General features: G+C 43.6%; 2 protein-coding genes across 4 annotated transcripts in view; one reads left to right on the forward strand and one right to left on the reverse strand.

Annotated features, from left to right (window-relative positions):
• Positions 1-13,393, forward strand: part of SPTBN4 (spectrin beta, non-erythrocytic 4) — a 275,772-nt gene extending 262,379 nt beyond the window's left edge. For all 3 annotated transcript variants that reach the window (XM_077482455.1, XM_077482464.1, XM_077482472.1), the window contains 4 exons: positions 1,024-1,301; positions 2,736-2,909; positions 3,008-3,050; positions 11,555-13,393. In XM_077482455.1, the coding sequence (XP_077338581.1) occupies positions 1,024-1,301; positions 2,736-2,909; positions 3,008-3,050; positions 11,555-11,716 (657 nt within the window). In that variant the 3' untranslated portion in view covers positions 11,717-13,393. The remainder of the gene's footprint in view (positions 1-1,023; positions 1,302-2,735; positions 2,910-3,007; positions 3,051-11,554) is intronic.
• Positions 13,394-14,899: 1,506 nt separating this feature from the next.
• Positions 14,900-22,436, reverse strand: LOC143983148 (G-protein coupled receptor 4-like). Its single transcript, XM_077482484.1, has one exon. The coding sequence runs from the start codon at positions 22,412-22,414 to the stop codon at positions 21,380-21,382; it is 1,035 nt and encodes a 344-aa protein (XP_077338610.1). The 5' UTR covers positions 22,415-22,436; the 3' UTR covers positions 14,900-21,379.
• Positions 22,437-25,455: the final 3,019 nt, after the last annotated feature.

Consider the following 25,455-nt stretch of genomic DNA (forward strand, 5'->3'; position numbering starts at 1 on the left):
AAGGTGCAGTGTGCCACTGTAGCCTGCCACCGCAGCCAACAGATGCAGCGTGTCATTGCAGTGGCCTGCCACTGCAGCCACAAGGTGTAGTGTGCCATTGTAGCCTGCCATGGCAGCCAACAGATGCAGTGTGCCACTGTAGCCTGCCTCCACAGCCATCAGGATGCAGTGTCATTGTAGTAGCCTGCCACCACAGCCATCGGGATGCAGTGTCATTGTAGTAGCCTGCCACCACAGCCATCAGGATGCAGTGTGTCACTGTGGCCTGCCACCACAGCAACCAGATGTAGCACGTCACTGTAGTAGCCTGTCACTGCAGCCACCAAATTCAAAGTGTTACTTTGTAAGGCCAATTTGTATGTGTTTTCCTTGCGCAGTGAAAGAACTTACTACAAGTTAAGCCTCTTGCAACCTCTCCAGAGCACTACGGCCTCAGCAGGAATCCGGCATTACAAGTCAGGAGCCAGTGGAAAACTGTCACATGATTACACCGAGTTCCGCACCTATGAGATTAAGAATCTCATGGAGGCAGACCTAACAGCGGTGACGTGGGCAATGTCAACAAGCCTGGGCATTGCTAGCCTGCCGCTCAGCTCCTTCAGTTCGGCCGGCCTCAAGCAGGGCACAGACCAGCACTGGTTCGTGGCCTGGGGACCCCTGCTGTAAACAAAAAAAGGATCATCTTTCTTCTTTAACACAGAGGAGACATTTAAGTAACCTGCTAATAATAACCACAGTCAACTACTTTCTGTTTTGTTGTATAGAAGACAATATATTTTCATGGCCCCCAATATGCAGCGATGCCTTACACCTTTTATTTTTAAATGTTGTAGAACTAGTGCAAATCTTTCTTAATTCTTAGATTATTATAACTAGAGAAAAACTGCTCTTAATTTTAAAACATATTGCTTGAAATAGAATTCCTGATCATTATTGTAATGCATATTATGTGGACTTGTGTAGAGAGAAAGTTGTGCTATGTGTTATTCTGCAGTTTACTGCTAAGGTTCCCTTATTCTTTAGAATCGGGATTCTCCGGCCCGCTTACCTAATGGCGTGGAAAAGCTTCCAGAAAGAGCGCCCAGGCCTGATCGGCCAAGAGCAAGAGATCGACCCAAACCCCGAAGAAGACCTCGTCCCAAGGACCCAAACCAAGCACCGGGGGAGGCCCGGAGATCCCGCTCAGCTCCAGCACAGAACAGTGCCCCTCCTCCACCTCCTCCAACCCACACCGTACAACAGGAAGGATACCTCTTCAGAAAACATGAGCTGGATGGACCCAGCAAAAAAGCCTCAAACAGGTGCAGGCAGGAAGCATGGGCCTGATTTTACTTATTTTGATTTTATTACTTTATATAGGCCCAAAAATGTCCACTGTAAAGATCCTACTGTAGTTATTCAGTATATTCTGTATTCAAATGGTTGAAAGGCAACTAACTTACAAGTATTTTTTTTGGATTATGGGAGGAAACTGGAGGGCACTCGCGTATCCTGGAGAAGAAAATGCAGATAATATTTTTGGTAGGATTTAAAAGGATAAGTTCACTTTTTCTAACATGTTACACCTATATTCAGAGTGTAACATGTTACAGATGTACCGGCCCCCGATCCCCCATTCTGAATGCTGGCGGGGATCTCTGCCCCACCGGTTGGTGTCACACTCTGCAACAAACACTCCGCCTAGTCCTGTTATCCATTTGCAGTGGTGTGTGAATGGAAAAACTACAAAATGCGACAGTCTTTGTGGCTGTCTGTTTGCAGTTTTTAATAAACTGCCACAGCACTGTGGAGCGCCGTGGTAGTTCATTCTTTCTTCCTGTCAGATTGTATCTGTTTGCCCTTACAGGATGTATGGGTACATGGATACACTGGCAGATCTGCTGGAGACCCGAATGGCACCAGTGATCTACTGAACACTGGTGCAATGCTTTACAGGCTCCTAAAAAATAAATGCATATTTTTTTTTTTACCTGTAAAAAAGAAGTGTGCATTATTATTTATTTTAAAAAAGTGAACTTATCCTTTACATAGCAAGAGTGCTAACCACTAGGCCAAGTCCAAACTATTTTTCAGATTTAAACATGTTCAGTAGAGTGCCATATGAGCACACAAGGGCCAATTTGGTCATAGGCCACTTGGTCCACTCGTGGACAATCTCCACCATGTAATGTTCCTTTTAGGACCCCAAATGCCACCATGGTGCTAATGGCTAAATCATTGTAATACTTGCCATCTGCTAAGGGATAGGTAACCGTATACCTTCCGATTGGCAGTTGCAGGAAACACCAGTACTTTCATCTGCTCCAGTATTTTCAAATGGACATCAATGATATGCCTTTTCAAGTGGATTTGAGTCTCCTTTTCCCAAATAAAAGCCCTGACCATGCTGCATAAATGGCTGAAGTACTTATGTAACCTTCTGACGAAGGCAGCTTGTGTCCCCTGAGCTGTTCTTATGGAGCCTTTCACAAATCAGTAGGGTCATCCTAATATCAGCCACTTTCCAGAGACCGTCTGTCTGGCAATGAGCAGAGTAGGCCTTTGGTAGTAGTTTCTGGCTCGTGTTCTTTCCAAAATGCTATAAGCCAGCACCGGACCCATGCCTGACACCATGGTGTATACCAAAGAACTTCATCTAAGCTTTTGCCATTGTGTTGAAGGCTGTGACTGGTAGATATTTTTATTTGTGGCTATTAGAAGGTTGGCTTTAGATGTTCTTTCCCTATTCTCTGCAGGTCCTGGGTAAACTTGTACTGTGTGCTGAACAAAGGGGACTTGGGGGGCTACAAGGATGCAAAAAGTCAAAGTTCTGGAGCAACACACGGAGGGGAACCCCTAATGAATCTACATGGAGCTTCCTGTGAAATAGCCAATGAGTATAAGAAAAAGAAGTTTGTCTTCAAACTCAGGTAAATAACCTGCCTATAAAAATGCTATTCCATGGTTCGCATCTACAGCCATAGCCAAATAAAAACTGAAAAGTATGTATTTTTTTTTCTATTTGTAGGTCGACAGATGGAAGAGAGTTCCTCTTTCAAGCTAAAGATGAGGTAAATCCCTATAAGCATTAAGTGACATAGAGGTAGTGATAGTCTCCTGGACTGTAATGCATACTGAAAATGGTATTTTTTTATAACAGCTTACCTGTAAAAATCCTTTTCTTGGAGTACATCACGGGACACAGAACCACAGTATGTACTGTATGGGTTATATGTCACCTTTAGGTGGTGGACACTGGCACACCCTAAACAGGAAGTTCAGTTCCCCATATAACCCCTCCCCTTACCGAGAGTACCTCAGTTTTGTAGCAATACATGTGTAACCAGAAAGAGGGGAGGGACTTCTGTGTCCCGTGACGTACTCCAAGAAAAGGATTTTACAGGTAAGCTGTTATAAAAATCCTATTTTCTTTATCGTACAGCACGGGACACAGTATTTACTGTAAGGGATGTCCCAGAGCAATGCCACCTGAGGGGAGGGGGACACAAACAAAAGTAGGGTGCAATCAGACCTGAGGACCTATACTGCTGCCTGCAGAACACTGCACCTAAAGGCGATATCCTCATGCCTTCTTACATCCACCTGATAGAATCTGGTGAATGTATAGACTGAAGACCAGGTTGCGGCCTTGCAGAATTGAGCCATGGAGACTTGGTGATGCACTGCCCACGAAGCACTAACAGCCCTGGTGGAGTGTGCTTTGACCTGAAAAGGCGGCACCTTCTTCTTCAAGCCATAAGCTTGAATAATTATCTGCCGAATCCATTTGGCAATAGTGGATTTTGATGCTGCTTGTCCTTTCCTAGGACCTTCAGGCAACACAAACAAAACATCAGTTTTTCAAATCTGAGCAGTTGCCTTCAAATAGATCTTGACTGCTCTCACTACATCCAAAGAGTGTAGTGACTTTTCTTCTTTAGAACAGGGTTCTGGAAAAGATGAAGGTAAAATAATTCCTGGTTTAGGTGAAAACCTGAAACCATCTTTGGCAGAAAGCTAGGATGAGGACGCAATACTACTCTATCCTTGTGAATGATTACATATGGCTCTTTGCAAGAAATAGCTGCCAACACTAATACCCTTCTTTCAGAAGAAATGGCTACCAGAAAAACTAGCTTCCTTGTCAAAAGGACCAAAGGAATATGTCTTATCGGCTCAAAGGCTGTTTCTGTAATGCCAATAACCAAATTCAAGTCCCAAGGGTTCAGGGGTGCCCTAACCTGTGAATTGAGCCGCGTTACCCCCTGTATAAAGCTTTGGATCAAGGAATGCAAAGAAAGTGGACACTGAAACAATACTGATAAGGCCGAGACCTGGCCCTTGATAGTACTCAAGGCCAGTTTCATTTCTAGCCCCATTTGCACAAAGGCAAGAATTCTACCTATGACATACTTCCTAGGATGCCAACCCTCCGATTCACACCAAGAAACATGCCTTCCAGGCTCTATAATAAATGATTCTGGAAGCTGGCTTTCTTGCATTAATCAAGGTAGGCATCACTGAGCCTGAAAGCCCACAATTCCTTAGAATGTGGTTTTCAATAGCCAAATCGTTAAATTTAGCGTTTGTAAAGTAGGACGGAACACTGGTCCCTACGATAGCAGGTCTGGACGTGGTGGTAGGTGCCATGGGGCCCCTACCACCATACTATTTCTGCATACCAAGATCTTCTGGACCACGCTGGGGCCACAAGAACTACCAACTTCCTTTCTTGCTTGATCCTGCGAAGAAGTCGAGGTAGCATCAGAATAGGAAGAAATGGATAAATCGGTGAGAACTGATCCCACGGGGTCACCAAGGCATCTGTTCCGCATGCGAGTGGATCCCTTGTTCTGGACACAAAGTTGTCGACTGTTGTTGAACCTGGATGCAAACAGATCTACATCCGGGATCCCCATCTTTGGCATATAGCCAGGAAGATGTCAGGGTGAAGGGACCATTCCCTGGGAACAGCTGCTGGCGACTTAAGTAGTCTGCCTGCCAGTTCTGGAATGAAGATTGCCGAAATGCACGGCCCATGTTTTTCTGCCCAGGTTAGGAGATGGTTTACCTCTCCCTGGGCTGCCTTACTTCTGGTGCCTCTTTGGTGATTGATAAAAGCCACTGCTGTGGCGTTGTCGGATTAAATCCTGACAGGAGAATTCTGCAACCTGAATGTCCAGGCCCTTAGGACCCGGATTTCTAGAATGTTGATGGGCAAGGTCCTTTCGGTTCTGGACCATTTCCCTTGGACAGACGCTTCTTACAGGATTGCCCCCAAACCTGAAAAGCTTGCATCTGTTGTTGCCACCTTCCAGGTAACTGGTAAGAAGGATTTCCCCTTCTGCAGATTCTCGGATATCCTCCACCAACTGAGGCTCTGGTGCACTTCTGGTGACAAACACATTGGAAAATCTAGTGCCTGAATCTTTCTGTTCCAGGCCGATAGGACACTGTTTTGCAGCAGTCTCGAATGAAACTGAGCATAGGGAACTGCTTCGAATGAAGCCACTATCTTCCCCAACAACCTCATACAAAGGCAAATGAAAGGACCCTTCTTTGCCCTGACCCCTTGGACCAGCTACTTTATGGCACTGATCTTTGCCTGGGGTAAAAACACATTCTTCTGGGCTGTATCTATAACCAAACCCAAGTACTCTAATCTTCTTACTGTCTTTAAAGAAGATTTCTCTAGGTTGATGACCCAACCTAAGTATTCCAGGTAGTTGACCGTGGTTGACCACGTTTTGGTCCAAGCGGACTACTGACCATTCTATTAAGAGCAGGTCGTACAGGTATGATATTATTTTTAGAAAAAATATGTGGGAAAAAACCACGCCGTCTTATACAAATCGTGATAGCTGCCAACACATCAGATAATCTATAGATAAGTGTACAAATAAAGTAATATAGTGCAGCACTGATGGAAAATTAAATAAACAATGAGATTTTTTTCCCAAAAATGTATACAATATGTAAATGTGCAGATAAATACACAACACATTAAGATTGCCCAACAATAATGAAAAATGTAAGCAAACCAACAGTGTTAGTGCATATAGTCCATATAATATGGCAAAGAATAACGTGACTGTGAATCTGGGTGAAATGGTTGCCTGTAGATAATCCACCACCGTAAGGAAAGAGGCTTACCAGACAGGTTGAACCCAGCTAGGCATATGCCTGATGGGTCAACCAAGCTTTTGGTGTATCACACCCAAGGAAAGATACCAGATTGGTCTATATTGGAAGTCGTAGTTTCTGTACCTTTCCTTGGGTGTGTTACACCATAAGCTTGGTTGACCCAACAGGCATATGCCTAGGTGGGTTCAACCTGTCTGGTAAGCCTCTTTCCTTACGGTGGTGGATTATCTACAGGCAACCATTTCACCCAGATTCACAGTCACGTTATTCTTTGCCATATTATATGGACTATATGCACTAACACTGTTAGTTTGCTTAAATTTTTAATTATTGTTGGGCAATCTTAATGTGTTGTGTATTTATATGCACATTTATATATTTTTTGGAAAAAATCTCATTGTTTATTTAATTTTCCATCAGCGCTGCACTATATTACTTTATGCTATTATTGTTACACCTTGAGTCCTCAACCTGGCCAGGGGAAGGGCCAGAAGTTTTGTAAACACCCGAGGTACAATAGCTAGATCGAAAGGCAAGGCTACAAACTGAAAATGAAGTCCTTCTACTTCGAAACGCAGGTACTTCTGGTGAACGAGGAAAATAGGTACATGCAGGTATGCATCCTTGATGTCGATTGATGCCAGAAGCTCTCCCCCTTGTAAGATGGAGACTACTGATCGGATTGATTCCATGCGAAAAGAGCGAATCTTCAGGAATCGATTTAGATCTTTGAGATCTAGGATTGGCCTGACATCCCCATTTGGTTTTGGTACCGTGAAAAGGTTTGAATAAAACCCTGACCCCTGCTCTTCCACAGGAACCATCATGTTGACCTTTTGTGACAAAAGTCAGTCTGGATCTTTGGGGACATTTGACCTGAGGAAGCGAGGAGATGAGAACTCTCAGAACTCTAGTTTGTAACCTAGAGCTATTGTGGAGACCACCCGTCTGTCCCAAAATTCTTCCTGCCAGACCTTTGAGAACTGCAGAAGTCTTCCCCCCACTTGAATGAGTGGGGGCGCCCCTTCTTAAAGAGGCTTTAGCGCTCTGTCTTGCGCACTTCCTCCCCCAGGACTCCTTTTTTCCCTGGGGTTGACCCTGAAGTTTAGCTCTTGACTTGACTGTGGAGGCCGTCGTGACTGCCTGGAAGCTGATGCCCCTGGCACTGGAGAAAGAGCCCGTTTTAAATGAGGGACGTTTACTCTTTTTCTTAACTGGCAAAAGGGTACTTTTACCACTTGATATTCTTTGAATATATTTGTTAAAATCCTCTCCAAACAGCTTTTCACCGCGAAAAGGAAAACCAGCCAGGAGCTTCTTGCATGGCACTTTGGCTGACCAACCCTTTAACCATAAGATTCTACGCATATGTACCAACCCAACCCACAAAGCTTCTGGCAGCTCAGTTAATTCCTGGGCCTGCTGTTCAGGGAACACCTTGAGCACCTGTTTCAAGTGGTCACTCAAGGATTGAGATAACCCAATTGCCGCCACTGCAGGTTGAGCCACTGAACCTGCCAGGGAGAAAATGTTGATTAACAGGAATTCCAATTTTTTATCAGTTGGATACCTCAGCATTTGCCCATTGTCAACCGGACAAGTAAAATTTTTATTCACAGAGGTTATAGCAGCGTCAATTGGTGGTATACTCCACATCTTAGTGAATTTTTCCTCCATAGGATAAAGTGTTGAAAACGTCTTAGCAGGAAAAAAGTGCTTATCTGGATGATCCCACCCAGAATACATAAGCTTTTCTCGTAATGAATGGACAGGAAAAGTATGCAATGCTTGCAGGGGCTTTAGTGAACCCAAACAGGAGGTGGGCTCTTCAACCGACTCCTTTAAGGGTAGCTTAAATGTGGCACGGACCATTTCAGTAAGAGAATGCACCAGCAACTTCTCAGCATGTGAAGCTGAAGAAGATCGGTCTGCTCATGGTCCCCTGAGGGGGATTCATCTCCCCCCATTTCCTCTGTATGGGGATCCAGGGTGGTAGAAGGGAAGGTGTGATTAAAGCCACTAATCTTTCCTCTAAGCCACTCATAGTTGAGGAGCAAACCTGCTCGGTTATATAGAGGGGCTGAAGTGTCGGAAGCAGTTGCAGCCCCTGATGACCCTGATGGCTCACTCTGACCAGCCTCCTTAGTATGGGATGGTGTTGCAGAGGGAGGGTCCTTAGGAACTAAAGGGTGACCCCTTTGTGTCCTATTTTAAATTAGAGTGTTTTCCCACGTGAGCAGGCTCCGATCCTGCCCGGACCGCATGGAGGAGGGCTGGGGGAGGAAGAAAGCTGCCGATGGAAACTGCCGTAATGGCACGGTACACCGCCGTCTAATGCCATGTTCCCGCTCGCTGGAGGAATCTATCCAGGCGGGGGGGACATTCCTAGGAGAAGAATAATCCCCCTTTTCCATGACTTAACCTGGAGTCTGGGCCAGAGGAAGCGTGCAGCTTGTACACAGAGACGAGACTAACAAGCATGGAACACGTACGTGCTCTTGACAGCCCCCGGTGGTGACTATATACATAGCAACATTTGCTTTAAAGGAAAAAACCCAGAAGAATTAGAAAAATTCCTTGGGAATCTCCCTTACCGTATCCAGCTGCAGGGTTCTGTGGCAGCAGACCCAATCTTCACCGTTCAGGGTGGACTCCGTTTAGAAAACCTTCAGGGACTATGGCCCCCCTTTTTTATAAGGGGATCCACAGCCCTGGGCCTGTAAAAGCACCCCGCCAGGAATATGGCTGAAAAAAACAAATACTGGATCCCGGGGTCCAGCTCTTTAAAAAGAGAAGTGTTACAGGTAAAACTTTTTTTTCCTTCGGACACGAGGCCCGGTACTATTCAATTCGGTCTGGAAAAGACACTTTGAATGGATCAGGTTGCATGGCTTGCCCCAGTAAGGAATATTCCAGCAGAGCTCAGCACAGCACCTCTTTACTCGTGACCAACATCTAAGAGACTGGCGAAAAAACTGAGGTACTCCCAATAAGGGGAGGGTTTATATGGGGAATTGAACTTCCTGTTTAGGGTGTGCCAGTGTCCACCACTTAAAGGTGCCATATAAACCATACAGTAAATACTGTGGCTCTGTGTCCCGTGATGTACGATAAAGAAATGTTATACTTCGGCCATCTTCCAGCAATAGCAACTTCAATACAACCCATAAATGCTTCCAAGGAGGTCCATAGAAATTTGAGTACCAAAAGCATTTGACAATGCCGACATATTCAGCTGCCTGGCTCAGCTCAGCATTTGAGTAGCCTAGGCAGAGGGAATAGAAGAAACTTTCTGGTGCAGGCTTAGGGGCAGACAATAATATACTGGACAGAATGAAATCAGCTGCTGCCTAATGTCTGCGGGTGCCATTATTCGTACAGCAGTATTGATATTCCTATAGCACACGTTCCTGGATACGGCTTTAGGAGTTACGGGTGCTGCAGCAACAACCAACTGGAACTAGAAACATCACAGATCAAATGCACATATTCACCAGCACACCTCGGATTGTCAATTACATCCTATTCTTTTTTGAAGGTCGATCACATAACAGAAGACAATGGGCAATGTTTCGGAGCTGCGCCGGATTCTCCAGGCATGTGATGATGAAGGGGTCCTGCGCGGCTCCGAAACATTACACATTGTCTTCTGTAATGTGATCGTCCTTCATTAAAGATTTGCACGTAATTGATGATCCGTGGTGTGCTGCCGAATATGTGTATTTAATTATTCGTACAGCGGCACTAAACTCTAGTTTACCAAATTTCCATTCAAGTATGTACTCTTAAAGGGTAACACCACTTTTGTGGGAAAATAATATAGCAGATTAAAAAAAAAGTATATAATATACAATTGCTACACAAGACATAATGTAATTTAATTTTATTAAAAATGACCTTTCCCTTTCAATCTGCAACATTGTAATTTTCTGTAAGATGCAATATGGCTACCTGGAGGCCTTCTGGACACATATAGTGTACAGAACTTCCCCAGAAATGTCATTTTCTGCTTGTGTGATTGACTCACTGACTCTCCCAGAAGTCTGCACTGCAATACAAGTCAGAGTTTAGGTATACTCTGCAAACAAAATTTCATTTTTGGTGAGATACTGCCAAAGGGTTAATTACTTCTAAAGGGATGAAAACCTTGCCAATTTCACCAATAGAACACTGTAAGTGCATCATCTGATTAATAATTAAAAAGTCCCTCTAATTCAGATTCACTTTTCACACAACAGCTATTTATGCAAAAATGGGTAAGAATCTGAAACCAAGTTTGTCAAAATCTTTGCAATGTACATAGATCACCCAGAGGGGACTGTTTTTGTTTTTTTGTTTTTTTTTCTCACCAAAAAATAGAGTTACTCTTTACTTTTAAAAACGTATCTTCTATTGCTCTTGGGCTCCTCCGGGCTTCAAGTTCCTTTTTTTTTTTTTGCTGTGATGCCACTTCCTGTTGGGCTGCATTTACAAGGGGATTTAGCCAAGATGCAAATCGCAGCAGCAAGAATCTAATAAAATGATAAGCTGTCGGCGGCCGCAACTATTCGCTACTGTTTACACAGCCAGATTACCTGTGTTGATTGTGGCGGAACGCACACAAAGTTTGGGATGACATTACAAGGAGGCACAAAAACACGGTAAAAACAATTTCATGAAAAAAAAGGCCATTAAAGCAGAGTTCCATCCATTTAAAAGTCAGCAGCTACAAAAAGTGTAGCTGTTGACTTTTAATAAAAACAGGCACTCACCTGTCCCTCGGTCCAGCGATGCAGGCGCACAAAGCCTCGCTCCTCTCCCCTCCTCTCTAAGGAGCCGGCATCGTAACTGTAGGCACCCGGCTGTGGTCTCACAGCCGGGTGCGTACTGCGCATGTGCAAGCCACGCTGCCCGTTGAGTGGCTGGGCAATCTTCTGGCACCTGTGATGTGAAGATTGCAGGGGGGGGGGGGGGGTATAGGTGAACTTCCCTCCGGCGCAAGGGGGGGGGGGGGAGTGGGAACTGGGTGCCTGTCAAAAGTTTTTCAAAAGTTTCCTCCTGCAAGGCAATATCATAATGTGCTATTATGCATTGCATACTAGCACATTATGAAAGATTTAGCTTGAAACAAAGCCCTCCAGCAGCGTGCTGTTACAGCTGCAGAGGCTTCCATCTTCATAGCGGGTCCGTGGGCTGAGATCACTTGAATGGCTGAGCCACAATGACGTCACTCCTACGGGAATCTGCGCGGCACACAGCTCTGAAGGAACAGCACAGGTATGCCGTTCCTTTAGCGCGCATGCGCCGGTGACATCACTAGAATTATCTCCTAAACATGCACTATTCAATTTATCTACAGGTAAGCCTTATTATCAACATACTTGTAGGTAAAAATCAAATGGCAGTTTACTACTGCTTTAATGTGCACCATTTTTTATTTTTTTTTAAATAGGAGGAAATGAAAAACTGGATTATAGCTATAACCACTTGTGTTTCTGAACATGCCGAGATAGCTAAATGGAGCCAGACCCTTCTTACTACCTCCTCCACCGATGAAGGAAATATCAAGAGAGAGTCTGATCGCAGATCCAGCGCCGGGGGCCGTAAGAAGTGAACCACAAGGAGGAGCATGGAGCTTCGTACGATGCCCTCCTTCTGTACTTCCTCCGCCCCTAGGCGGAGCCAGGTGTTGGTCAAACACCTGAAGAGCAAGCCCTTCCAGATGATCTTCTTACATGTGGTCCGAGGAGCCTTCTGACATGTTTCGGAACTGAATCTTGATGTCTATGCATTATCTGAAAGTAGTTTTCCTACCCTGAGAAACTCCTGAGTGTTAAAAAAAAAAAAAGAAGAAATTTTATCCTGAAACTTCCATCCTACAAACATTCCCTCTCGGTTCTTCAAGGGCCTGGTGGGTTGTAATTTTATCTAGCTCTTTTAGAGATTGGTGCGCACACATATAGAGGGCACAAACAGTATAAAACTGTAGCCTATGTCTGTAGTAAAATATAGTTGATGGGAATACGGGCTGGGATAGGTGAGGGTTCAGGAACACTCGCTAGTTCAGGGGAAGAACCTCACACCTTTGGTGACAAGTCTGAATTTCTTTATACCCTTAGATCAGGATCATGTGAGAGCACAGGTGATAGGAGATAGCAGAGGACCAGATGTCTAGTTTTGTATTTATTTTGACAGTTTGCAAAAGATATCTTCAGAATACTTTTCTCAGTGCAATATTCGTGTAGCTGCTACAAGATTCCGGGTCTGTGACATAAACAGAATCCCTATATCCAGGACATTGACTAATCTTCATCTTCTCTCCATGCAGTATTTGACTTGAATTATAATGATTACATTTCAGAAAATTCATTAACAGCTACATCTTTCATCACATTAATAGGACTGCAGCTTGTCCATGCCATGCTGGAGAACTTTCTAGTTTTCAGTGACCGGTAACTGTAGAATATGGAGATGCAATTCTCATTAAAGAGGACTCTCCATCTTCACAGCCCTGTACAAGCTCTGAAACTTGTGCTAATTTTTTTTATTTTTTGCTCCTTCCATGCTGTTTTACTTTGTTTATACGCATAAAGGTTTATTCCTGCTATCAGGAATATCACGATGTTGGCTCTGCAGTATTGGACAGCTAAGTTGTAGCCCAAAGCCTACTGCAACGACTGTGCATGAACATTTTATTTACTGACCTCCAGTGGACAGCACAAGCAGAAGAGTGTCCTGGGCAGTAATTCATATCAGCCAATCAGAATTCACATCAAAGCAGTAGAGAGATTCTGATTGGGTACTGCTGCTTTTTCTTTGCTCCTTGGGCTGTTTGTTAAGTAAGTCTGAGAATCTAACTAAACAGAGAATGACATTACACAAGAACGGCATGTGACTTTATTTATTGGGCTAGTGTAAAGAGCAAACACAATGGGGGTTATTTACTAAAGGAAACTCCACTTTGCACTACAAGTGCACTTGGAAGTAAAGTCGCTGTAGATCCAGAAAATAAAAAACAGCATTTTAGCTTGCACATGATTGGATGATAAAATCAGCAGAGCTTCCACTCATTTTAGATCTACCCCTCAGATTTAAAGCGACTGCAGTTTGTAGTGCAAAGTGGATTTGCCTTTCGTAAATAACCCCCAATGCTGTAAAAGCCACAACTTGTAGGAACCAGATATTACTTTTGGCAGCTTAGAGCTTTTAGAGAAATGGAAAAATGGCTATTATGAAAAGGAACTATTTTTTATGTAGCTCTTGGCTTTCTTAAAAAAAAATAAAAGAAAAAGGGAAGACCGCATCCATCAACAAAATATTGTTCTTGGGTTTGGAAAATGTCAATGTTCTCAGTTCAGACTGGTGTAGGAATAGAAAGAAGACACAACAAATCTGTATGGGAAGGGTGATTTTGCAAACCTTTCTGGACAATACATAGTAGGTGGATGTCTTCTCACCACCATGTAGGTAATTACAAAGGTTCCACCATTGTATTGGCTGATTGGTTTATTGGGATATCAGCATAGATGGTGAAAAGGGGGGGGGGGGGGGGGGGGGTTATTATAAGAATTAAATTTTACTGGTTTTTGTAGGTTGTATTACAGTGTTGATGCCCTTTTCCAGGTAAACCTTTTGGCCACGAAAAGATACACCAGAAATTGTTGGCTTTTGGTGATCTGGACCTTCAACACAGATCCTGTGTGGACAGGATAGGCAAAGTTGTAATCAATACATTTAAAGTTCAAAAAGCAGGGCAGTGTAAAAATTGTAGCTGCAAAATGTTTAAAAAAAACAAGTCAGCCTAAAAAAAAAAAAAAAATTCTCCATTTTGGGTGGAGGACTTGATCAATGCATTCCTTTATTGGACATAAAGGAAAGCGTTGACTAAGTCCTCCACCCACGCTGGAGATGTGGCAGAAACATCTGCTGTCTGCTACATATTTGGCTTTGCTGGTTGCAGTTGCCTTCCTGTGTATGGTCTTACGTTGCATATACTCTACATCCCTTTCTGCATTACCCATATTAGAGAAATCTATTTTTTGGGGAGAGTTGCTTTTTTTTCTTTGCACAGGTGATTTTTAATCGTCAGCATATTTTACAAAATGTGGCAGTATTAATGTACAGGCTTACCTCGCACCACTAAGTTCTCTCACTTGGTACTGAGTGCACCACATGGACTGGAAGCCATTCAGCAAGTGGAAAATATTTCAAAACGTAAAAGGAGCCAGGGGCTTATCAATGTCAGAGAAGGGTGTTTTTTTTTTTTTTCCTTTGTTTTTTTTCCCCATTATCTTTTAAATTGTAAGTGTTTAAATGCTTGTGAACCTCCCCAGCTCTGCAGAGTGCTGGATTTGCATGTATATCTGTCCATGAAGGTTTCAAAAGAAACTCCAGGCAAACCAATGAAAAAACACAGTTTATCTATTTTGCCTACCTTAAATTGCGATTCTGTTCAGCCAGTCTGGTTATTTTATAGATTTTTGCCATACCGCACAGGGGGAAAAAAAATAAAAAAACGTATGTCCATGTTCAGTTTTACCGTTTTTAGGTTATCGGCAGTGTGAAGATAGCGATTAACTGTACAGCGGGAAAGCCTAAATAGGAAATGGAGCGCCCCCTACCTGGCTATGCATTGTGCCACATGTGTGAATCACAAGACTGGCTGAATGGAATAACAAAGCCTTGGGTGGGACGTTCTGCTTGGCAGATTTCTGACTGGTTGTCTCTGGCATTAGCAAACCATTTACATGCATTTCCCATTGAAAACAGTGGTGGAAAAAAAATGGAGTAACTGGAATTGGAATTCACAAAACATTTATTAGAGGGGTCTCCTAAAGGGGGTCATAGACATCATTTAGAAACAGTTGGTGTCTGCACCCGAGTCCTGTATCTGTCACAGATAGGTGGCCATATTGAGACTTGCAAGACTCCACAATAAATCTGACCTTTAGACATCAGATGTTTAAAAACAACAAAAATCATACTACAGCCATTTATTACAAATGTACTGCGATAGTGCAGCTTTAGAAGGACAGGTCCTCACTTCATGACATTCTATGCAAAATATTGAACAGCTTTGGGCAATATCTTTTTATCCAGCCATGGGCCAAAGCCCATTTCTTTTTCTCAACACCAGTCAGTCTGGTTGGCTACACAGAGAACAGCAGCCATTTCGTGAACTAAAACATTTTTCACATTAGGCTTGTTAATTCACAATGAAGTACAGACATTGCTGTGAAGCGTAAGACATCAGTAAATAGGCCAATGGATCCTGGCAGATTGTAACAGTTGTTGAAGGCTATATTCATACCTTGGCGCTTTGAATTTCAAAACGATCTGGTAAAATGACACAACGCACATTTCAGATGCCATTCAATGGTACCTGAAAATGCGGTGCGGTTGTGCAGAGTTTGTCGCATGATAAATTGCGCTGCAATCGCAGCAAACCGCATTGCCTGAAGCTTGCCGGCCCCAAAAAAAAAGTTCAGAAGCTTCTTTTGAGCGACAAGCTTCATGCAATGTGGTTTGCCGTGATTGCAGCGTGACAATCGCTGCAGAACTGCACTGCGTTTTTAGGTGCTATTAAAATGAATGTCATCTGAAATGTGCATTCTGCAATTTCTCATTTTATTATAGTGTTTTCAAATTGCAGCGATTCCAAACGCCTGGTGTGACTGCATCCTAAAGGATTAGTTCACCTTTTGCAGGTAAAAAAGTACAATTATTATTTTATTTTTAAGGCGCCTGGGGGGCATTTCACCCGCGATCAGCCGATCAGGGTGCAGTACCAGGCTTCTGCAGACTCTCAGTATAGCTGTCTGCCTATACCTCCGATACAGTAAAGGAGTTACTTGAGAACAGGAAGATCAATGGACTACGAGAGCACTCACCAGCATCCTCACAGCTCATTGGGAACTACAAGCAGTCAGCTGCAATGGCTGATGGTACTTGTAGTCTATTCATTCACAGGAAACTGTGAATGGATATCACTGCTGTGTGGGTGGAGTGGTTTTCGAATTGTGACAGCTGGTGCAGGGAGAGGATCCCCCACCTGCTGACACAAGGAGTGGGGTGAGAGGGTATGCATACTGAACCTGTTACACCCTAAATATGGGTGTAACAGGTTGAGAAAAGTGAATTTTGCCTTTAAGCTGAACTCCAGCTATACCATCAGTCTTGCACAGTCCTCCAGGCTCCTGACCTGTACTAAAACCGTTTACATTGATATCACTGCACACTGTGCCCTTTCTAGAGTGTGCAGTAGAAGCTACGGGAAGTCCAGAGAGCACCTAATTTCCTGTCTGGAGGATGTTCTGCATCATCTAAAATGTTTTCTTGTCTAGCCCTTTCCTCCTTAGCCTTGCTGTCATCGCTGGGTCTGAAATACAACATGTAATAAAAAAATGGAAAGGTTTCAATAAAAAAAAAAGTGTAGGAACCAGGGAAGGTAAAATATAAGCAGGTTAAACATACAAATATTGATTTAGTACACAAAATGGCTGCTTCTGTGTAAACATTAGCCACGTCTAAAAAAAATCCACGTATGTTTCATAAGCACCACTGCATGTGCCCACTTCCATAGTCACATAGCACAGTGCATGCATGCCTCAGTGACTGCTGCAAGTAAAACACAAAACCTCTTTTTCATGTTTTCTTCTGATTTTTTTTTTTTATTATTTAAATACCAACAGAGAGTACATGTATTACCTGGGCCCGCTGCAGTTCACACCAGCCGGCCCACTTTTAGAAAAGTGTCTTTAATTTACTGTGATAATTCCTGCAACCAGAACGACTGTACTTACAGGCTGTTAACGGTGGCCATATTGGTCCTGGAGCAAAGCATGCTGGTCTTTGTTGTTGTCTGATTTCCAGTGCTACATAGTAAAGTGCTTTATTAGCTTTCTGTTGGCTACTGGAGGATGTTCAGCACCAAAGACCACCAGGTTGGTGAGGTTGCAGCGTTGCCACGTACGTGTCTCAACCACTAGGACCATGGAGAATCAATGACTGCATGCCGTAGGTTACATAAGGGAACTCTAATGCATGAGCTGGTTATGTCCTCTCCAACTGGATTCTGTTCCTGCTGCTGTAAAACGGTTTTCTAGAATGGGTTTAAAATTAAAAAAAAAGAGCAAAATGAAATTTTATTGTAAAGAATATTCAACTATTACAAAAAAAATAAAATAAAAAAAAAAGATGAACATGTAAACATGTATTTTCCCAATGGGCTCAGGGTAAAAGGTCCAATAAAATTCAGTTTCCAGAGTTTTATCAGGAGTGTCTGGCTTTTTTTGTGGGAGACTGGTTGGTTATTTAGAGGTCTCATTTGCTAACATTTGTAGGTGGCTCAGTCACAGTATGCTTGCACTTATACTACACACTCAGCAAAACAATTTGTTTAGTCCAGCGATCTCCCCCCGCTGAGCTGTTGTGTTCTGCCTCCCCCGCCAGAACATGCCCATCAGGGCTCTCTGCCATTGGCTGGGAGCTTTGATCTGGAGTTGGTCGGCTGGTGCCTGATGCATTCCCTATTGTAATCAATGGAAAGGCAATAAAACGTATGTCTGTGTGCACAGCACTGCCCAAGAACATGCGTCATAACGAATGTCCACGTGTTGATATGCATCATGATGGCTCGCTGTGCATTGACGTGTCTCCATTGATTTTACTGGAAACCACACCAGGGGAAAAAGCAAAGGGGTGAAACTCAGCCTTAAGGCCTTATTTATGTGCCAGCTGCAGCAAGAATCTTACACATTCCTGTGGCTGGATTCACAGATGGATGTGCACCCAAGGGAGATAATCTGTTCCTGGCTGCAGGTAATTGCTTCAGATTACATCTCAACACCCGTGGATAGCTACAGCAGCTGCCAGTCTCATTGCTTTGTACATGCTGAGCAGCTGCAGCTCTCTGCATCCACCTGTGAATCCAGCTGCTGAATTATTGTTGCAACTGGTACATAAATGCTGTGTGAACGAGGCCTAACATTCCTGCTGGGACAAGAAAACCCAATGATAAAAAGGGAAGAAATACCTTTTCTGGAGAAAATGCTGTTATAGGCTGCCTTCGGTGCTGCTAACCTAACCAACAACCATGTCATATGACCTGGTAAATGTATGTGCATTATATTACCAAAAGTATTGGGATTCCTGCCTTTACACGCACATGAACTTTAAATGGCATCCCAGTCTTAGTCTGTAGGGTTCAAATCTCCCCTCCAATTCATCCCAAAAGTGTTCTATCGGGTTGAGATCACGACTCTGTGCAGCCCAGTCAAGTTCCTCCACCCCAAACTTGCTCATCCATGTCATTATGGACCTTGCTTTGTGTACTGGTCCAAATCATTGGGTGGAGGGGGATTATGGTGTGGGGTTGTCTTTCAGAGGTTGGGCTTGGCCCCTTAGTTCCAGTGAAGGGAACTCTTAAGGCATCAGCATACCAAGACATTTTGGACAATTTCATGCTCCCAATGAGTTGAAGCTGTTCTAGCTGCACACTCCTAAACCTTGTGGACAGCCTTCCCAGAATAGTTGAAGCTGCTATAGCTGCGTGGGCCAACTCAATATCGAACCCTACGGACTAAGACTGGGGTGCCATTAAATTTCATGTGCGTGTAAAGGCAGGTGTCCCAATAATTTTGGTAATATAGTGTATAAAGGAAAACTGAAATACAAAAAGTATCTCATCACTCTGATGTGTAAGGCACCAAAATTCTGCATATGAATATTATTTGGGTTATTTGGAGCACAGGTTTCAATGCCTGTACATGAATTTTCCACACCAATGTCTTCTACAACATCTGTTATTCTGCCACCCATTACCCTTAAAGGGTTAGTTTACAAAAAACTGCCCATGCAGGTGATATAATTTGCTGCTCAGTGATTGCAGTATTCTGGCCTGCATCTCCCCAGGTAATACTTAAAACCTGGCCTGTTAGTGGGTCCTGAGGACAGGAGTTGAGAACCACTGCTGTAGATGAAAACACACTGTGCAGCTTTGACTACATTTGGATAATGCCCTTGCTATAGATGTAGATCATCTATGTACTTCCCAAAGCCTGTCTGAAAATCTCCCTGGTCCTGCCCTTTTTTGTAGGACATTCCCAACCATCCATTCCTGTTCACCTCCACCATTACAAGAGCAAGCTCTCAAAACCCCACACATGCGCAGTTCACCATCACAAAGCCTACAGCTTTTGCAACGGGAGAGCAAGAGCACATTCAAGCTTGAATCTGAATGAGCTCACTCCTGTTATGGTGGGGTGAGCTTGTAATGGTTTTGGAGTGTCTTAGCAACTTGGAAGGACAGGGGGATGCCAGGCTTTAGAAGGTACATAAATGGCCTACACCAGTGGTCTCCAAACTGCAGCCCGGGGGCCAGATGTGGCCCTTTACTTCCTTTATCTGGCCCTTGGGACACTATTCCACCAACACCAATGATAAAGCACCATTGCCCCTACTGACCGAACCAATGGGGTACTATTCTGCTAATTGATATAAATAACGGGGCACTATTCCTCTCATTAAAACCAATGATGGGGCACTGATGCTGGGGCATTTTCTACTCCCACTGACCATAGACCTTGGCCCTATGCTTAGAAAGTTTGAAAACCCTTGGCCTACACCTATAGCAAGGGCATAATCCAGCTTTAGTCAGAGCTGCACAGTTTTTTTTTTTTATCTACAGACACCCTTTACCTGCATTGGCAGTTTTTGGAAAAGGTGAACTAACCCTTTAAGACCCCTTTCACACTGGGGCGTTTTTCAGGCGTTTTTCATGCTCTTTAGTGTTAAAAAAAGCACCTGAAAGAAGCCGCAACTGCAATCCCAATGTAAAAGCCCGAGTGCTTTCACACTGGGGCATTTTTCAGGCGCTTTAGCGTTACAAAAAGCGCCTGAAAGAAGCTGCAACTGCAATCCCAATGTAAAAGCCCAAATGCTTGCACACTGAGGCGCTGCGCTGGCAGGGCGTCAAAAAAAGTCCTGCAAGCAGCTTCTTTGCAGTGCTTTTGGAGTGGTGAATACAACGCTCCTAAAGCGCCCCTTCCCATTGAAATCAATGGGAAGCGCCTGTAAAACGCCGGAAAAAGGCTATTGGCAGCAGCATTTTGTGGGCGCTTTTAACTCTTTATTTGGCCACTAGCAGGGGTTAAAAGCGCCCCAATAACGCTCGAAAAACGCTGGTAAAGCTGTGCTAGTTTAAGCGGTGCTTTACGAGCGTTTTTCGGGTGCTGACATTGTGAAAGGGCTCTTAAAGCACTTGGGCTTTCACATTGGGACTGCAGGTGAGGCTTCTTTCAAGCGCTTTACAGGCGCTTTTTTTAACGCTAAAGCGCCTGAAAAACGCCCCAGTGTGAAAGGGGTCTAAAAGTGCTGTTTAGTGAGAGAAATATCAGGACTGTTATGCTCACCCTCTGGCTTCAGTGATATGTGAATATTTGACCTGCAACAAGTATGCAGATGAGGAAAAGCAAACTTAGAAGTCTTATTTACTTATTGATTCCACAGGATCAGCATGACAGCCAGGTAACTAGCATTTGCAGAATGAGAAGTCAGAAATGGTAACTGCTGTGTCCTCTCGGGGAAGGTTTCCCTGAAGAGCGTGATTCTAAGCAAGTGGATTTGCACATCTACACACAGGCTAATCCAAGTCCACCCCACCGTCCTTCATCCAAAGTAGAATAGTTTTGGCAATTTATTTTGCGGTATCGCCTACACTTTTTTCCTCATGTCTCTAGAAACACTCCGAATAGGTGACCAGACATTCACCCGTCTAAAGTCTTCTCTATAAACCTTGGAGCTAAACGGTAAAAAACAAAACAAAATGGGGTTTCCCATAAAAACTGGAAGGGTTTCGCCTTCCATTCTCTGGCATAGTGAAAGTAGGAATGTGAGTATTGTAGTTAACAGTTGCACTTTTATTTTTAGCAAAGTCTATGGTCCCACTGATGCCGGGACATTGTCTACTCCCAACGACCACAGTCCGGGCCCACATAAAGTCTGAAGGACAGTAAACCGGGCCTTTGTTTTGGAAGGTTAGAGAACCCCTGGCATAAAGGACGCTAGAGACCCTGTTATGCTACCACTGGGTCTAAAATAAGGCATACAGTAAATAGAAAAAGTTTTATATAAAAAAAAAAAATAATTAGCATGTTAATAAAAAGGGGAAAAGGATTAACCAGGCAAGGCAACATATTAACAGATTAAACTTCAGCTTTAAATAGGCCCTTCGACTTTAGGTTTCTTGTACAATCAGTCTGGTTAGTCTCTAAAACAATCAAACGGCCGTGTCTTCCTTTCTTTCTACCAGGAGATGGTCGTTCTCTATGTGATTGACCACTGTATTATAACCAACAACCCTCGAAGACTCCCTGAGAGAGGACCGCGGATGGCGTATGGATCGGAATCCAGTCCATATAGCTCGGACCTCCTTCAACAGGTCTTGCTTGATACTTTCACTGACAAATATATTGACGAAAGGGTCCAGAGCACTGCTAAGGCTGGTGAAGGTAAACGTGACCCGATAAGCTGGACGTAATCTATCCTCCATAGCACAGGGATTGGGATAGCGCTCACTGACATACGAGCGGAAGAAAAGCACGATGTGATAAGGAAGGTAGCAGATGACAAATATGCCGGTCATGGTTAGAAGGAGTCCGATGATCTTACGCTTCTGATCTTTCTCTAAGCCCCGACTTCGATGGACCACTCGGACAACAGAGCAGTAGGAGACCACAAGGATCACCAAAGGGATCAGGAAAACGACGAAGATGCGAAAATAGTTGACGCGAACCATCCACATGTCCAGCGGATATTTCTCATAGCAAAGCTTGATATTGTGACTGGAATTGAAGAGTTCATTTCGACCAAGGAAAACCGAATGGGTTCCTAAGATGATCAGCCAAATAACCACACAGACTATTAAGGCACCCCTCATAGTCCGCAAGGCTTTGGCCTTGAATGGAAAGACTGTTGCTATAAAGCGGTCAGCGGCAATACAGCTGAGGAAAGCTATGGTGGTGTAGAGATTGGCATTAAAGAAAAAGCCAACAATCCTACAGCTGACAGCCCCAAAGAGCCAGTCTTCTTTAGCAGTGTAGGCAATCCAAACTGGGAGGGTGCCGATGTACACCAGGTCCGAGGCACAGAGATTGGCCAGATACACCCCCAGCACATTTTTTCGCTTCACATGTTGGTATATCACGCCTGTTGCTGCCAAGTTACCAAGCAATCCAAAGAAAAAGACCATTCCATAGATGATGGGGAAAAGGGTGCTCTCATATGGAGCAGTGTAGTTTTGAGTGCATGCCATGAATGTTCAGCTTTCGACACCACAACCTAAGGAGAAAACAAAGAACAATGTAAATAAAGTGTAAAAACAATACGTATCTCCATATAACTTTACAAAAATGAAGCAGTGCATTGACAATTTCATGAGCACATAATGTTTTATTGTTTACCTTGAAGTAATTTTAACAGTGGCGGCTAGTGCTAAACTTTTTTTTGGGGGGGGAGAGGTGGGTGTTCTGTCGATTACTGGAGATCGTCTGATAATGCCTCTGACCATCTATGCACGCGCAGTAGTGACGTCAGTCCAGCCGATCTGCCTATCAGCTGGCGTGACGTCAATATTGTGCATGCGCAGATCATCTGAGGCATTATCTGACAATTAGCAAAGCGATTTCTTCATGCAAACCTAACACGTACTTGTAGGCTGTCTAGTTAAAGAGGAAGTAAACCCTGATGAGTTTACTTCCTCTTTCATTCCCTGCAAAGGCAAAGCATAATGGACTACTATGCATCGCATAGTAGCCCATTATGTGTCACTTACCTAGTCTGGCGCATCCATCTTCTCGGTGGGGTCTTGCAGCTCCGCCGCTGTCATTCGGAGAAGCTGCGATGACGTCACTCCCACGCATGCGCACGGGAGCCGACACGCGCGGCATCTCCATTGTTGGAAATGCCGTGCTCAGTGCGCCTGCGTGCCGCTGTCTATGGCGCATGCGCCGTAGACAGCGGTGCCTGTCTTCGGGCAAATATCTCCTAAACCATATAGGTTTAGGAGATATTTTTTGGACCTACAGGTAAGCCTTAATCTAGGCTTACCTGTAGGTCAAAGTGGTTTGTAAGGGTTTACAACCACTTTAATTAACCGTGGTATGTGTGTCCACCATGATACATTAGACTGTATGCACATTCTAACAAAGACTAGAGTGCAAGATTTATACATTTTACAGATTTTCTCAGTATGAGATTTCTATACAATGATCCCAGTACTGATTATGGAACAACACACCTTGTCCTGTCCACACACTGCTCCCCTCAGGTCTAAGGAAGCACATAGACTTAAGGTAATGAGTCCTATGATGAGATCGATCATCTCTTACCCACAGAAAGTGATCAGCCATGGACACAAATAGAAGTCTCTTTAATGATCCACAAGACTGTTACCATTCCAGCACCAAAGTTTTGCAGTAACACGCCACTGCAGTAATCCCAGTCTATCTATGAAGACAACTCATTGCAACACAAAGCAGCAAAAAAAACCCCACAGGTCCGTACTCACCCCTCCAGCGGTCACGGCACTACAGCTTCTACTCCCAGCTAACCCGGTCTTCTTTGGATCTGCCTCCTGTCCTGATTGGCCGAGAGGAGAAGCCAGAAACTGATAGCGAATATTGATTCACTAGTATCACAAGTGGGTGGGTTCGGGGTGCAGTGCACTGCGCCCATTCACACAAACTTTTTCAAGCTAATTAGAACCTCAGGCTCTAATCATGTGCTTGCAAACTAGGGGGCGGCACCCCTTATGGACCAGCTGCCACTGAATTTTTATAAAAAGGAACATGCTCGCTGTATCATATTTTCATCATTGTAATACATGTAGAGATATGTAGAGCCTGGTGTAGAATAAAATGCCAATTTATAAGAGAGCACTATTCACAGGACACAACCATGTTACTCCATACTGTGCCTGCATTTAAGGCTTCAAGTTATTTGCAGAACACTGCAGATAACCCTCCATGATGGAAGGAAAGCCAATGATGGGAGTACAGATACTTATCCAAGTCTTGAGATCAGCCACTACTGTATTTTTTCTTCCATTCAATAAAATCAATGGTGCTTCACCAGCACTGAGACTCTGAGGTCAGCCATACAGGATTCGAACCTTGGCTGGTTCCAAACCATTAATGGGCAGGCTGAATGTACCAAGTTGATCGATCAACTTGGGTAAAATAGCCGCTAGCAATAATCGTTGTCTTCTCCTTGAGGAGACGGCTTTCTTCGCCACTCCCCATCGGTAGAAGACAATGTTTCGGCAGGAGTGATTTCCCTGTCAGCACTTTGTGTGTTGATGAGGAAATCTTGCAGATTTCTTTCCTGCAACCCGTGATGGCAGGAAAGAAATTTGAACCATCTTTGGCCTGCCTAAAACAACCTCTTTAACCTGTTTCATTCATAAGCCTATTTCTGACATTTGTTGCTTACAATTTAAAATCCCTTTTTGCTGGAAAATTACTTAAAAAACTCCCTAACATACATACATACATACATACATACACATATATATATATATATATTTATATATATATTTTTTTTTTTTAGCAGAGACCCTAGAGAATAAAATGGCAAATGTTGCAATATTTTATGTCACATGTATTTGCGCAGCAGTCTAATTGGGGGAAAAGAGACACTTTCATAAATAAAAAAAATAAATAAATAAATAAACAGTTAGCCCAATTTTTTTGTATAATGTGAAAGATGGTGTTACGCCGAGTAAATAGATCCTCAACATGTAATTCTTTGAAATTGCGCACACTCGTGCAATGTCAACAATCTACAGTACCTAAAAATCTCAATAGGTGACGCTTTAAAAAAATATAATGGTTACCAGGTTAGAGTTAGAGGAATTCTTTTACTAAAATGATTGCTCTCGCTCTAATGATTGCGCTATACGTCAGATGTGTGCTTTGAACACAGTGTACATATGTGGGCGTGACTTACATATGCGGTTTCTTTGCTGCGTGCGCTTGCAGGGATGGGAGCGCTTTAAAAATGTTTTCAGATTTTTTTTTTTAATTGCTGTCACAAGGAACGTAAACATCCCTTTAGACAGCAATAGGTGGTGACAGGTACTCTTTATGAAGGGATCGGGGGTCTAAAAGAACCCAAATCCCGCCTTTGCATTTCAAAGAATTCAGATCGCCAAAAACAGTGATTCTGAATACTGTCATTTTTTTTTTAATTGGGGCCATTGGCAGTCGAGTAAACCAGAAGTGACGTGTGTTTACATAAGAGACGGCTTCGTTCCAGTTTCAGCCTAGCCGGCGGAAGTGCCGGATGATGGATTGG

This window comes from Lithobates pipiens, unplaced genomic scaffold (genome assembly GCF_037356315.1).
Source record: "Lithobates pipiens isolate NorthernLeopardFrog02 unplaced genomic scaffold, aLitPip1_a1.2 Scaffold_1, whole genome shotgun sequence".
NCBI lineage: Eukaryota > Metazoa > Chordata > Amphibia > Anura > Ranidae > Lithobates > Lithobates pipiens.

What these genes read in the sequence shown, in the direction of transcription:
- LOC143983148 (XM_077482484.1), bottom strand. Translation starts at nt 22,414, where the DNA reads ATGGCATGCACTCAAAACTACACTGCTCCATATGAGAGCACCCTTTTC.